This window comes from Rhagoletis pomonella, unplaced genomic scaffold (genome assembly GCF_013731165.1).
Source record: "Rhagoletis pomonella isolate Grant_MI unplaced genomic scaffold, Rhpom_1.0 Rhpom_scaffold_01868, whole genome shotgun sequence".
Classification (NCBI taxonomy): domain Eukaryota; kingdom Metazoa; phylum Arthropoda; class Insecta; order Diptera; family Tephritidae; genus Rhagoletis; species Rhagoletis pomonella.
In genome coordinates, this window is record NW_023460422.1 from 1 (window position 1) to 10,418 (window position 10,418).

The window sequence follows — 10,418 nt, forward strand, 5'->3', positions numbered from 1 at the left end:
TAACTATGAGCAAATTTTGTTCAAACCATCGGCATATTGAAACTCGGGGCTATTCTCATACTCGCACATATCCAAAGCGATCTCACAGCTCTCTTTCACGACGCGTTGATCATCCTCCGCATAACGGTTTAATATAGCAATACATTCCTCTGTAGCGATTGCACCTAAAGCCTCAGCACACTCATGACGTACCATTTCATTCTCGTTTTGATCTTCTAAATTATTTTTCAGGTATGGAATACTACTTGGCTCTTGTATTTGGCCTAATACAAATGCTACCTCATGTCGAAATAACGCCGAGGAATCTTTCAAGCCCTCGGCAATGGCTAAAACACTTTCAGTGGTTCGCAGGTTACGAAGACTGAACATAGCGCGATAACGTTCAAATAAACTCTTCTTTGGATTTAAGTAAATTGCTTTCAATTCATTTACTGTTTTCATGCCAGCCGCTGGAGGTGAGGGATCAACTGATGCATAGGGATTATTATCATCTACTTGTTGACCACTTTGTATCCAGCGCACACGATCGAGCGCAATTGAACATGTCTCTGCGACTTCCACTATAGGATCCTCTTTGTACTGTTCTAATATCGGTATGACATCAGGTACACCGATGGCGCCAAGTGCTTCACCGGCTTCGTGGCGAACCATTGGCTCCTGCGTCGTATCAGCAAGAACATTAGTCAAGACATTTATAGCTTTCCTGTCCTGCATTTGTCCCAGGCAGTAGGCCAATTCGTGCTTTAGCAATGCTGAGTCATCCGCGAAACCCCGGCTGATTTCTTCAATAGCTTCGGCGCCACCAAGATTCTTCAATGTAAATAAAGCACGAAAACGCTCCTTAAGTGGTCTATCTTTACTATTCAAAACAGCTCCTATAGACTTTATTTGATCCTGGGTAACCATGTTTACTTCGATTAATATAAAACTATTAGTGAAATATTAATTTTTATTACAAAAAAATAAATATCAATGAACGTGCTGGACGATGTTTACGTTTTTAGAACCTAAATGACATTTCCCAATGCGGCACTAGAGATGGGAAAAACATCGATGTTGACATCGATGTATCGATGTTTTGAAAAAACCAAACACATCGATCTTTTACTCTTCAACATCAATTTTTAAACTTTCTTACCGTCTCTAAGTCTAGGTTCAGACAGAGAAACTTTTGTCGCAGCAGCTCGTTACTTGTGGGAGAGGAAGTGGCGAGGAAGGGGAAGGGCACTAACTAATTCTAGTTGGCCGTTCACGGCTGACAACAACAATTGTGTACAAAAGAATTTCTCTGTGTGAACGCGAAGTGCAACACCAAAACATAAATTGCTGGAAATAGTAACAAAAGTTTCTCTGTGTGAACCTAATCTAACTATTCTGCACTGGTAACAAAAATTTTTAACCGGTCTGTCATTTTTTAAACCCTTTTCGCATTCTGTGTACTCCTGTAACCGGTAAATTTTATTGCTCGCTCATAAGCTGGTAACAAAGTTTTGCCCCGTGAAATATGCAATACCAGAACTGTCGCAAATCTCCATAGCTGAATTACCAAGGCCGATATAATACATTCGTTTCACCATTCTGAATTGCAGAATATTTTTACTGCATTTCCAACGTACATGTGTGCTCGTCGTTTGTGGGGCGGTTCATGAGCATGTTCGCCAAACATCAAAAACATGTTGATTTTCAGTGAGCATGCTTTGTTATTTTCTTTTGTTAACTGTGATAAATCGTTTGTTCGTCGTGTGGTCATCCCTAAAACTAGCGTTAGCACTTCATTATTATAATTATTTTTATATTGCAATCGATTTTTATATTTTTAACGTTTGTTCGTTTGCCACACAGTAATAATTAATTTTTAAATTTTTACTTTACGTTAAACATCTCGTTTGATATACATATTGCGTGAATATGTGTATGATATTTGTGGAAAAAGAGACTCAATAAAAATATATGACAAAAAATTTGTTTTTATGGGTTTTTTCCATACATAGTCCATAATATATATTTTTTTAATGTATATTTGATTTTCTTTTATTTCCTATATTTTCTTTTGATTATTAATATTTTGATAGAAATTATCAAATATCGGGAACGGTTTAGTTATTCGTAGAACGATTTGTGGAGTTGACAGAGTCATATGAAGCGTTGCTTCCCTACATACAAGTATAATATAAATAAATTTAAGTAACACATAGATAAAAAAACACGTTAGGCAAAAGCTCGCGCACATGTTCGTCTTGGGTGGCCAGTGTAACGTGCAAAATGGACTTGTAAGTGCAACCCTGTTTTCATTCAGCAGTGCTACCAACCTAAAACTCTGTTGAATTTTTCAAATCCATTTTTTGGGGCAATTTTAACGATGAAATAAAAGCGTTGTAATAGGCACGTACCTCAAGGCATTTTGTAAAGCCTATGTATTTAGCACGGAAATGGATTTGTCCTTGCAAATTTAATATAAATTAAACGTTATTTTTTGGAATTCTTAAAAAATACCGACGCATTCAAACTTCGACGATGACACCACTCTTGAAAATGCAACACTGAGTAGGCATTGTGGTCAACATCTATTCGCTGAAAAGAAACGAGTAAAAAGCTACACGAATGCGCGGCGTTACGTTGTGAAGTGGAAAATTAATTTCGTGAAATTTACATGTTTTTGTGTATAATTGATAGAAAATTTTATCAAAAAAGTGAAAACGATACATAAAAGTTGCGTAAACAATTAAGATATATTAAAAGTTCTAAGTAATTTTTGCAAAAACATTGTGGAAAAAAAGCGCTCCGGAATCGGAAAATTCGTCGTTTGCGTCGTGAATCACATACTCTGAATATAATAGAAAGCGAAAAGTGAATCTTTTTACAAGTATAGAATATTGTGTATTGAATTTAATATAAGAATTTCTTAAACAATACAAATTAGAACAATGTCTGAGGTTGAGAATATTAGTGAAATCCAGCAGAATACTGTACCAGTCGAACAGACCCTAGCAGAGGTAGAGACAGCGAGTACTCCAGTGTCGGCTGAGACAGAGACGCCAGCTGCGACTGAAAAGCAAGTGGTCAACAACAGCATTGAAGCTGAATCTGGTGCCGGCGATGCGGATGCGGGCACGAGTGCTGCGGAGGAGGCCAAAGCGGCGGAATCTTCACCAAAAGTGGAAAGCACAAAGAAGACACCCGTAAGTATGGCAGCCATTTGGTGCATTTTCCCTTCTGAATGTACATATTTGTATGCGGTGCTTTCTGCTCACGAGTTAACAAGCGGGGGGGATTGATAATTAACGCTGTAATGCGATAAAATCTCACCTAGCATGTATACTGCGCAAAGTTCTATACAGGGGCGAATCATCTGGAAAATTGGTTTCACAATTGTGAATAATCTGAACTTTTTCAGTACATGCAAATATATGTATGTATGGCCAAAAACATGCCAATATATTTTTCTTCGTGGCATAAAAAGCGCGCGTTTTTACCCCGCTAATTAAAAATTTTCCATACAAATACATGTTTATATTTGAGGCAATGTCTTGTGTTGCCACTTCCTTCGGCGTCGTGCTCTGCTGGGGCACATGGAGCTCATTAGTTTATGCAGTAGCAGCGTAGTCTTGGCTTTTTTGCATACTATTTATTTTTATTTCAATATGTTTTTTTATATTCCTGCTGCAATTTTCTCTACCGCACGTTGCGCGCGGTGTCGTAAAAGTTTCACGGTAGTTGATTTGTTCCATTTTCGATTTGTGTATATCGCTGTTTGCACTCGCTACATTGATCACTCGTCGCAATTGGCGTCGTGTTGAAACAGTGCGCTGTGGCTCGCTGCTTGCGCGAACGTTTTATGTATTTGTTGTGTTTTTGAGGTTTGCTGTACTTGATGACTATTTGTTCTCTCTCTTTTAGATTTGCGCGCGCTACAAATTTTGTTCGGCAGTAATTGCTTTTGCAAAGTTGTCCACACTCTTCTGTTGAATATATCGCACACCGTCTTCAAAAGAGTCACAACTCAAAATAATAAGTTTGTCAGAAAATGCGAAAAACTATTTCTTAGCACATGATAATCACACGAGCAAGAGCGGCTTTACCGTAGTTGTTTTTTAAACAAATTATAAAAAAATTTGCTTCAGCTTTTGCTGAAAGGTAAATAAAAGCCTAGCGTACATTTTTAGCACATAATCTCAAAAATGCCAAATTTTGAGTTGTGACTCTTTTGAAGACGATATGTACATAACGTCGTTTAAAGTACGAAACCGCGTATCGTCATTTTGCTCACACAGGCTCAATCCTTATATATTCGTTCTGAAATATCCTATCCAGAAATGCGATTGCTTTATGAAAAAAGACCCCCCTTTTGAAATATTTGCACAGCTGATTTTTTTTAGGAATTAAATTACTCCCAATTACAGATTACAAGGAATTGTAATTAGGAATAGGAATCAATTCCTTCAGTCCACAGCAAAGGAATCGATCATATTATATGAGTGTTTTTATTCACAACAAAATAATTTATTCAACTTCACTTACGCGGTTTTGCATTATCTAGATACGCGGTTCTGCATTTTGTTGATACGCGGTCTTGTACTTTAAACTACGATATGTATGTTTGTATGCATGCATGCGAATATGTTTAAAATGTTTTGTTTGTTTCGCTACCTTTTGTTCTTTCCACGCGACCCTTCTAAAGCAAAATGTCAAATATGTACCTATAAAGGCAAATTGTTGTTAGTGATATATCTTATCTTTAGATTACGCATGTAGGTTTTGTTTGTTTTATTTTTGTCTTTCTCTGGCACAATGTTATACCAAGTTATGTGCCGGCACATCCCAGGTCGTAAATGTTTTATTTTATTTTTTTTTTTTTTTCAATGGTCTTTTCAGACTATTTCTAACAACTTGTTTGCATTTGATAAGATGAAACGTCACACATATATGTGATTTATTTTGCTTTGTTATATGTGCATCTGTACATACCTACGAAATTGTTGGCTTTTAATCAATAAAATGTGAGCATAACTATTTTCTCATTATTCATAGGTAAAACGCACTCCTTCAAAGCGAATGTCATTCATAGAACGAGCACAAAAGGAAAGCGAGGAACTTGTTAAGAATATGGGTGGCAGTTTGGAGTTGGAGGGTGGACGACGAACCCGCTCAAGCGCACGTGGTACACCAACACGAGCTACAGCTGTTTCAACTCCGCCACCCACCAAAAAGGCACGTACTTCGCCGGCTACTGCCAGCAGCACTCCATCTCGAGTTCGTGGTCGTGGTCGAAAAATAGACATATCAGAAGATTTAGAAGAGGCTAAAGGGTCAGCCGATATATCCTCGGCTAATACGCCTGAGAAGTCTAAAACGCCCAATAAGAAGCAAGTAAGTAAAGAAACTATATTTCAAAACAAAACAAATATTAATATTGAAAGTGATACTAACACATAATCATTTTTAGGAAGCTTCAGAAAAATCCAATGACAAAGAGGAAAATGTGTCCGAACCAACTGTTGAATCTACTCCTGCCGAGGACGCGGAAAAAGCCACCGATGATAAAAAAGAAGAAACCAAGGCATCTGTATCAAATGAGGAGAAGTCGGAAGATAAAACAGATACTAAAGCTGAACTAGAATCTATTTCCGAAGAAAAACTGAGCGATGATCAACCAGCCAGTAAAGAAGCTGAAAAATCGGCACCAGTAGCCCAGAAGGATAAAGAAACACCAATGGAAACAGATGATTCTTTGCCTGCGGATGAACCAATAGAGACGGCGTCCAGCGCCCCCGAGCCAACACCAGAAGAAGAACCGAAAGTTGAAAGTGTAACAGAGGGAACTGCAGAACCAGCCACCGAAGAATCAGCTCCAGTAACGGTGCCAAAACAACTTACTCCTGAACCAATGGAAGTCGATTCAAATTCAAAGAGTAGTGATGTCGAGCTAATTGAAACTGTGCCACCAGTTGCAGTTGAAAATTCAACTGAAGTTTCGGCACCGATCAACGTAGCAATAAAAACTGTTGCGCCGATTACTGAAATTCAATCGGTTCAGGAAACGAACATTGTTGAGATAAATCTCTCAGATTCGGAATCCGATACCAAGACCAACAATGTAGACAACAATGAAGACGCTAAATTGGAAGAAGCAGTCCAAGCGCCGACTGCTAGGGATATGGGCAATGCAGAATCAAACGCAAATGCGTTAAATACAGCAAATGAAATCGAAACTAACGCAAAAGCTGAAGTGACTATTGAAGTCCCTGTCGCCGTCGATCCCGCCGCTACAGAAAGCGGGGTCAATAATACCAATAATGATGATATTGCTAAACCACAAAATGATTTATGTAAATGATTTTTTATAAAATTGAATTGAATTATTAGTTAACTCTCGCCCTATTTTGTTACCACAGGTGTACCAAAAGTCGTATCGCCATCGATAAATAATGCAAATAATGATGGAACTGTAACAACGATTTTGTAAATGCGACATAAATCAACGTCTATTGCTATTGCTACAATAGTCAACAGTTATAATGCCACGTCGTGCAACAACAAATGCAGTTAAAACAACCACAATATGGACACAAATTCAACAAAATTTAAAATTGTAACTGGAAGGATTATCCAGAGAAGTAAGAAGTTGCCTGGTTGGCAAGCCATTTTTATGCACGAATGTCTACCACACAACCCGCCTGAAATAATTAAATTTAATAGACGTTTAGTTTTATTTCTATTTCTATTTTCATTTTATTTTTTTAGATCTTTTCTCTATTTTTCATGGCAAATATTCAATTAACCAAATTGAAGGCCCTTCAACGGATTAGAGTTAATACGTAGTATGTATGTCACGCTACACATTTTATTTTTTTTCTAATTGGACAACAGAAAACAAAAAAAAAAATGTATAATAATATATTATATATATGATTATATGCAAAGCTAAACAATACAACTATTTTAGATGATAATGACCATGCAAAACAATAAACAAAAAACCTAAACAATCATTTATTGTTTTTATTGCAAATTCTACTAAATAATGCAGTACGTTTTATATAAAAAAAAAGAAAAATAATCAGTAAAAAAGAAACTACAAATGTAACAATTGACAGATGTGCGTGCGTGTGTGTGGGAAATTTTATATAATTAAAATTTACTGCAAAAAATTGAATTTCAACTTAAATAAAATATAAGTAATGCTGTATATTAAAGCGATTAAATATCAAGAGCAATAATATAATAAAATTAGACTAACATTAATTATAAAATTAAATTTTGGAGACAAAGATATTAAAAATATTCGAAAACTTAAAAAAAAAGAATGTATGCACTCGCCATAAAGCCATTGTTTTAAAATTTTTTCAGTAGTCTTAAACAGAATTTCTAAAGAAAAAAAATATTGCCTGCTTTCCATTTAACAGTTTAGGTTTTACACGGCAAAACCTTGCCGGTTTAGGTTAGAATTGCATTTCTGAAAATAGGGGTTTTGAATTAAAATCACTGAATTTGCAGCAAAAAAACTATCAAATATTTATTTTTGTTTTTTTTTTCAAATTGCTCGTTTAATAATATAACGATGTATTTCAAAATTTCAATTTTGTGGAAAATCGCAATCAAAGTTTTATCAATTCACACAGTGGGTACACATATCTTCGTCATATTTGGGAAGTTAACAGATAACAATAATTTTGATTTACATCTCTATATTATTAAACGAGCGATATATCTAAATGTGCTTAGTTTTTTTTTTTACAGGAAGCAGTAAAGCGGACATTTTTCGACCTGCCAGCGGGTCGAACGGAAAATGACCTAACTTATTTACAGTTACATATTTTCGAATGCTTCACATACATATATAAGTGCTACATTATTTCCGAATTAAGTTTCCACAAAAAAAGCAGAAAATATTTCGTTCGACTCAATATGCATTATTAAAGGAATTATTATATTACTCCATGCACCGGTACACATTTGTTTTGGTCCCTTCTTCTTTTGCATGCTTTCATAATTGTATGCGTATAAAGATTCTCAATAAATATTTATCAGCAGCGCATAATGTTTTTTTTTTCTAAACATTGTATGTGTATAAGCATTAGTCTAATAATGTATGTAGAGTGTAATTAAAAGTAAAGAAACACCACTAAAATATCAATAACAAATTTCGTTGTCTTATATGGGATTTGGCGTTCTCACTTTTTCCAGAAATATGTCTTGTGTTACTTAACGGTATCAACAGCAACAAAACAAAAAAATATAAATATTAGTCTAGCTGTAAACAAAACCTATCATTTAAGATATCTGTACAATTTAATTATACGTATACACTATATATACATTTCTTTCTTTTGTAAATAAAGAATTTAAATATACAAAAGAGACAAAACAAAAAACAACTATGAGCGGTTAAAATTTTTTGATCGTTTGGCGTGTGCGTACATATTTTGCATTGACCATTTAATAGAGTAAAGCACAAACATTGAATGGAATACATTTAATGCTCCAGTCAAGAGAGACGAAGTTTGGCAGCAATAAAATAATAATACGCCAAAAACTTGAAACTTCATTCGACAACCTTCTATACTCCAGATACGAATACATATGTACTGGTTCAAAGATTGTTAGCAAATAAGGAAACGCTGGTAGGTACATATCCACATCATCAATGCCAAAGGTCCTACTTGATAAATTTTAAATTTATAAAAGAAAAAAATTAGAAAGTCGCATAAGTAATACCTTAAAAGGCTGTTCCGATGACGCTTATAAATGTTCACAAACTGGTAAAGTGTATCTAGCGACAGGCAAATAATGACATCAACTAGTGTTCGTGCAGTAGTTGAAATTCAAGCGATATAATTATGGTAAGTTGGGGTCAAGTGAACTGAACATAGCAGGTCCGTATATCATAATCTTCAAATTTGTTTCCCCTTGTCTGTTTATCATCTTTATACTTTCTCTATACTTGCCTTTATACTTTTTTTTTTATCTACATACATATTCTACTTCGCCCTTAGCCTTATATTAATACACCCTTATTCTAAAAAAGTCACAAAAGTCGGTGCATCACTATTGTGATTTTTACTGTTTACTTTCACAAAATTTAGATTGGTTACGTTAAGTTTCGCATGCTCAATTATTAGCAACATCCATTTAACCGAATTTTTCAGTGAGAGCCGTAAGTTATGTTAAGTTGCCATAATCAGACCATAAGAAAGTGCAAGTCTCAAGTCGAGTGTTTTTTTTTTTATATAAAAAAATAAATTTTGATCAATTTGATGAGTTTTTTCAGCCCTTCTTCGGTAAGCTTCTCAGAATGGCTTCACTTTAAAGAGGGTCTACCTTAATTATCTTCTGGGAACAATGTGATCGTTTACCCCTTCTTTTTCTTGTTTAAAGTCCATAAGTGAACGGATATACAAATCTTCCGGTTTGTAAAATGTGTATTTTAGTATGTTTATTGTATTTCTATATAATTTACAAAGATTTAAATTTAGTTATTTTTCTCCGCTGCATATTTATAATGTAGTTCTTTGCAATCATCTTCCGATATTTTAATCCAACCATCCTCTTTCAAATGGTACACGCGAACAATACCGCCAGAATAAGCATCCCTGAATGTGGCATGGTAAATCGCACGGCGACCTAAATCGTATGCCTCTTCATCTTCCAGCTCATACTTATAACCAGAATCGAGAACACCGTATGCAAATATCGAACCACTTCCAACGGAAAATACATTACCCGGTGAACGTGATCCTTCCGAATCGACATAGTAGAGACCGGCACCTTTATCATCATAACCGGCCAACATCATGCCCATGCTCAACCCCATTCCTTTGTATTCGTGTGCAATGTTCGCCATGATTTTGCTTGCCGCAGCAACCGAGATGTGTTTTTTATTTCGCAACTCATGCAAACGACACTCCTTCGAAAGTACGCGATCCCAATAAACACAGTCGGCAGCACCGCCAGCTAATGTACCCAGCAAATATTTATTAATTTCTACAATCTTTTTCATTTCCTGTGAACCAATAAATTGGCCGCCTGTTGCGCGAGAATCGACTGCCAAAATAACACCGCCCTTGTATTTGAATCCCAAGGTGGTGGTACCGTGGTCATAATCAATTTTTATGCCAGTTTTGGCACCTGCAGCATGCATTGCTTTAATATCGACAGGCTGTGAGGGCGAAAAACAAAAAAGTGCAAAATTAAGTTATCCATAATTCAATATCAACTCCTCGGATACTCACGCCTTTAGACGGTGGTGCTAAAAGACAATAGGGATTACTAAGGTTATATGCCTGTTCCATCAAACCCAACGAATTATTGTTTGTTTGCATATATGGAGCGTTTGCAACGCCAGCAATTTCAGCTAAAGCCATTATTATTAAGGTTAAAATAAATTCCTTTTTTCAGCAGATGACAAGCACAATTTGACC

The 10,418-nt window shown here is 35.8% G+C and overlaps 3 protein-coding genes across 4 annotated transcripts; 1 reads left to right on the forward strand and 2 right to left on the reverse strand.

Annotated features, from left to right (window-relative positions):
• Positions 1-3: 3 nt before the first annotated feature.
• Positions 4-1,088, reverse strand: LOC118752814 (deoxyhypusine hydroxylase-like). The gene has a single exon (XM_036487677.1). The coding sequence runs from the start codon at positions 904-906 to the stop codon at positions 4-6; it is 903 nt and encodes a 300-aa protein (XP_036343570.1). The 5' UTR covers positions 907-1,088.
• Positions 1,089-2,495: 1,407 nt separating this feature from the next.
• On the forward strand, positions 2,496-8,043 carry LOC118752819 (neurofilament heavy polypeptide-like). 2 transcript variants are annotated; one of them, XR_004994751.1, is made up of 5 exons: positions 2,496-3,179; positions 5,029-5,367; positions 5,444-6,326; positions 6,393-6,614; positions 6,742-8,043. XR_004994751.1 is itself a non-coding variant. In XM_036487680.1 (4 exons), exons 1-4 carry the CDS (start codon positions 2,925-2,927, stop codon positions 6,461-6,463), a joined length of 1,548 nt encoding a protein of 515 aa, XP_036343573.1. In that variant the 5' UTR covers positions 2,496-2,924; the 3' UTR covers positions 6,464-8,043. The 2 variants fall into 2 exon arrangements, 1 of the variants encoding a protein (XP_036343573.1); XM_036487680.1 differs by having other exon boundaries at positions 6,393-8,043.
• A 1,358-nt stretch (positions 8,044-9,401) lies between these two features.
• Positions 9,402-10,418, reverse strand: LOC118752816 (proteasome subunit beta type-5-like). Its single transcript, XM_036487678.1, has 2 exons — positions 10,230-10,418; positions 9,402-10,156 (listed from the first exon to the last, which is right to left on the reverse strand). Exons 1-2 carry the CDS (start codon positions 10,359-10,361, stop codon positions 9,470-9,472), a joined length of 819 nt encoding a protein of 272 aa, XP_036343571.1. The 5' UTR covers positions 10,362-10,418; the 3' UTR covers positions 9,402-9,469.

Coding starts and splice junctions, on each gene's coding strand:
- LOC118752814 (XM_036487677.1), bottom strand. CDS start 906: ATGGTTACCCAGGATCAAATAAAGTCTATAGGAGCTGTTTTGAATAGT.
- LOC118752819 (XM_036487680.1), top strand. CDS start 2,925: ATGTCTGAGGTTGAGAATATTAGTGAAATCCAGCAGAATACTGTACCA. Junction 3,180..5,028: donor AAAGCACAAAGAAGACACCC/GTAAGTATGGCA, acceptor CATTATTCATAG/GTAAAACGCACTCCTTCAAA. Junction 5,368..5,443: donor AAACGCCCAATAAGAAGCAA/GTAAGTAAAGAA, acceptor AATCATTTTTAG/GAAGCTTCAGAAAAATCCAA.
- LOC118752816 (XM_036487678.1), bottom strand. CDS start 10,361: ATGGCTTTAGCTGAAATTGCTGGCGTTGCAAACGCTCCATATATGCAA. Junction 10,157..10,229: donor TAGCACCACCGTCTAAAGGC/GTGAGTATCCGA, acceptor TCGCCCTCACAG/CCTGTCGATATTAAAGCAAT.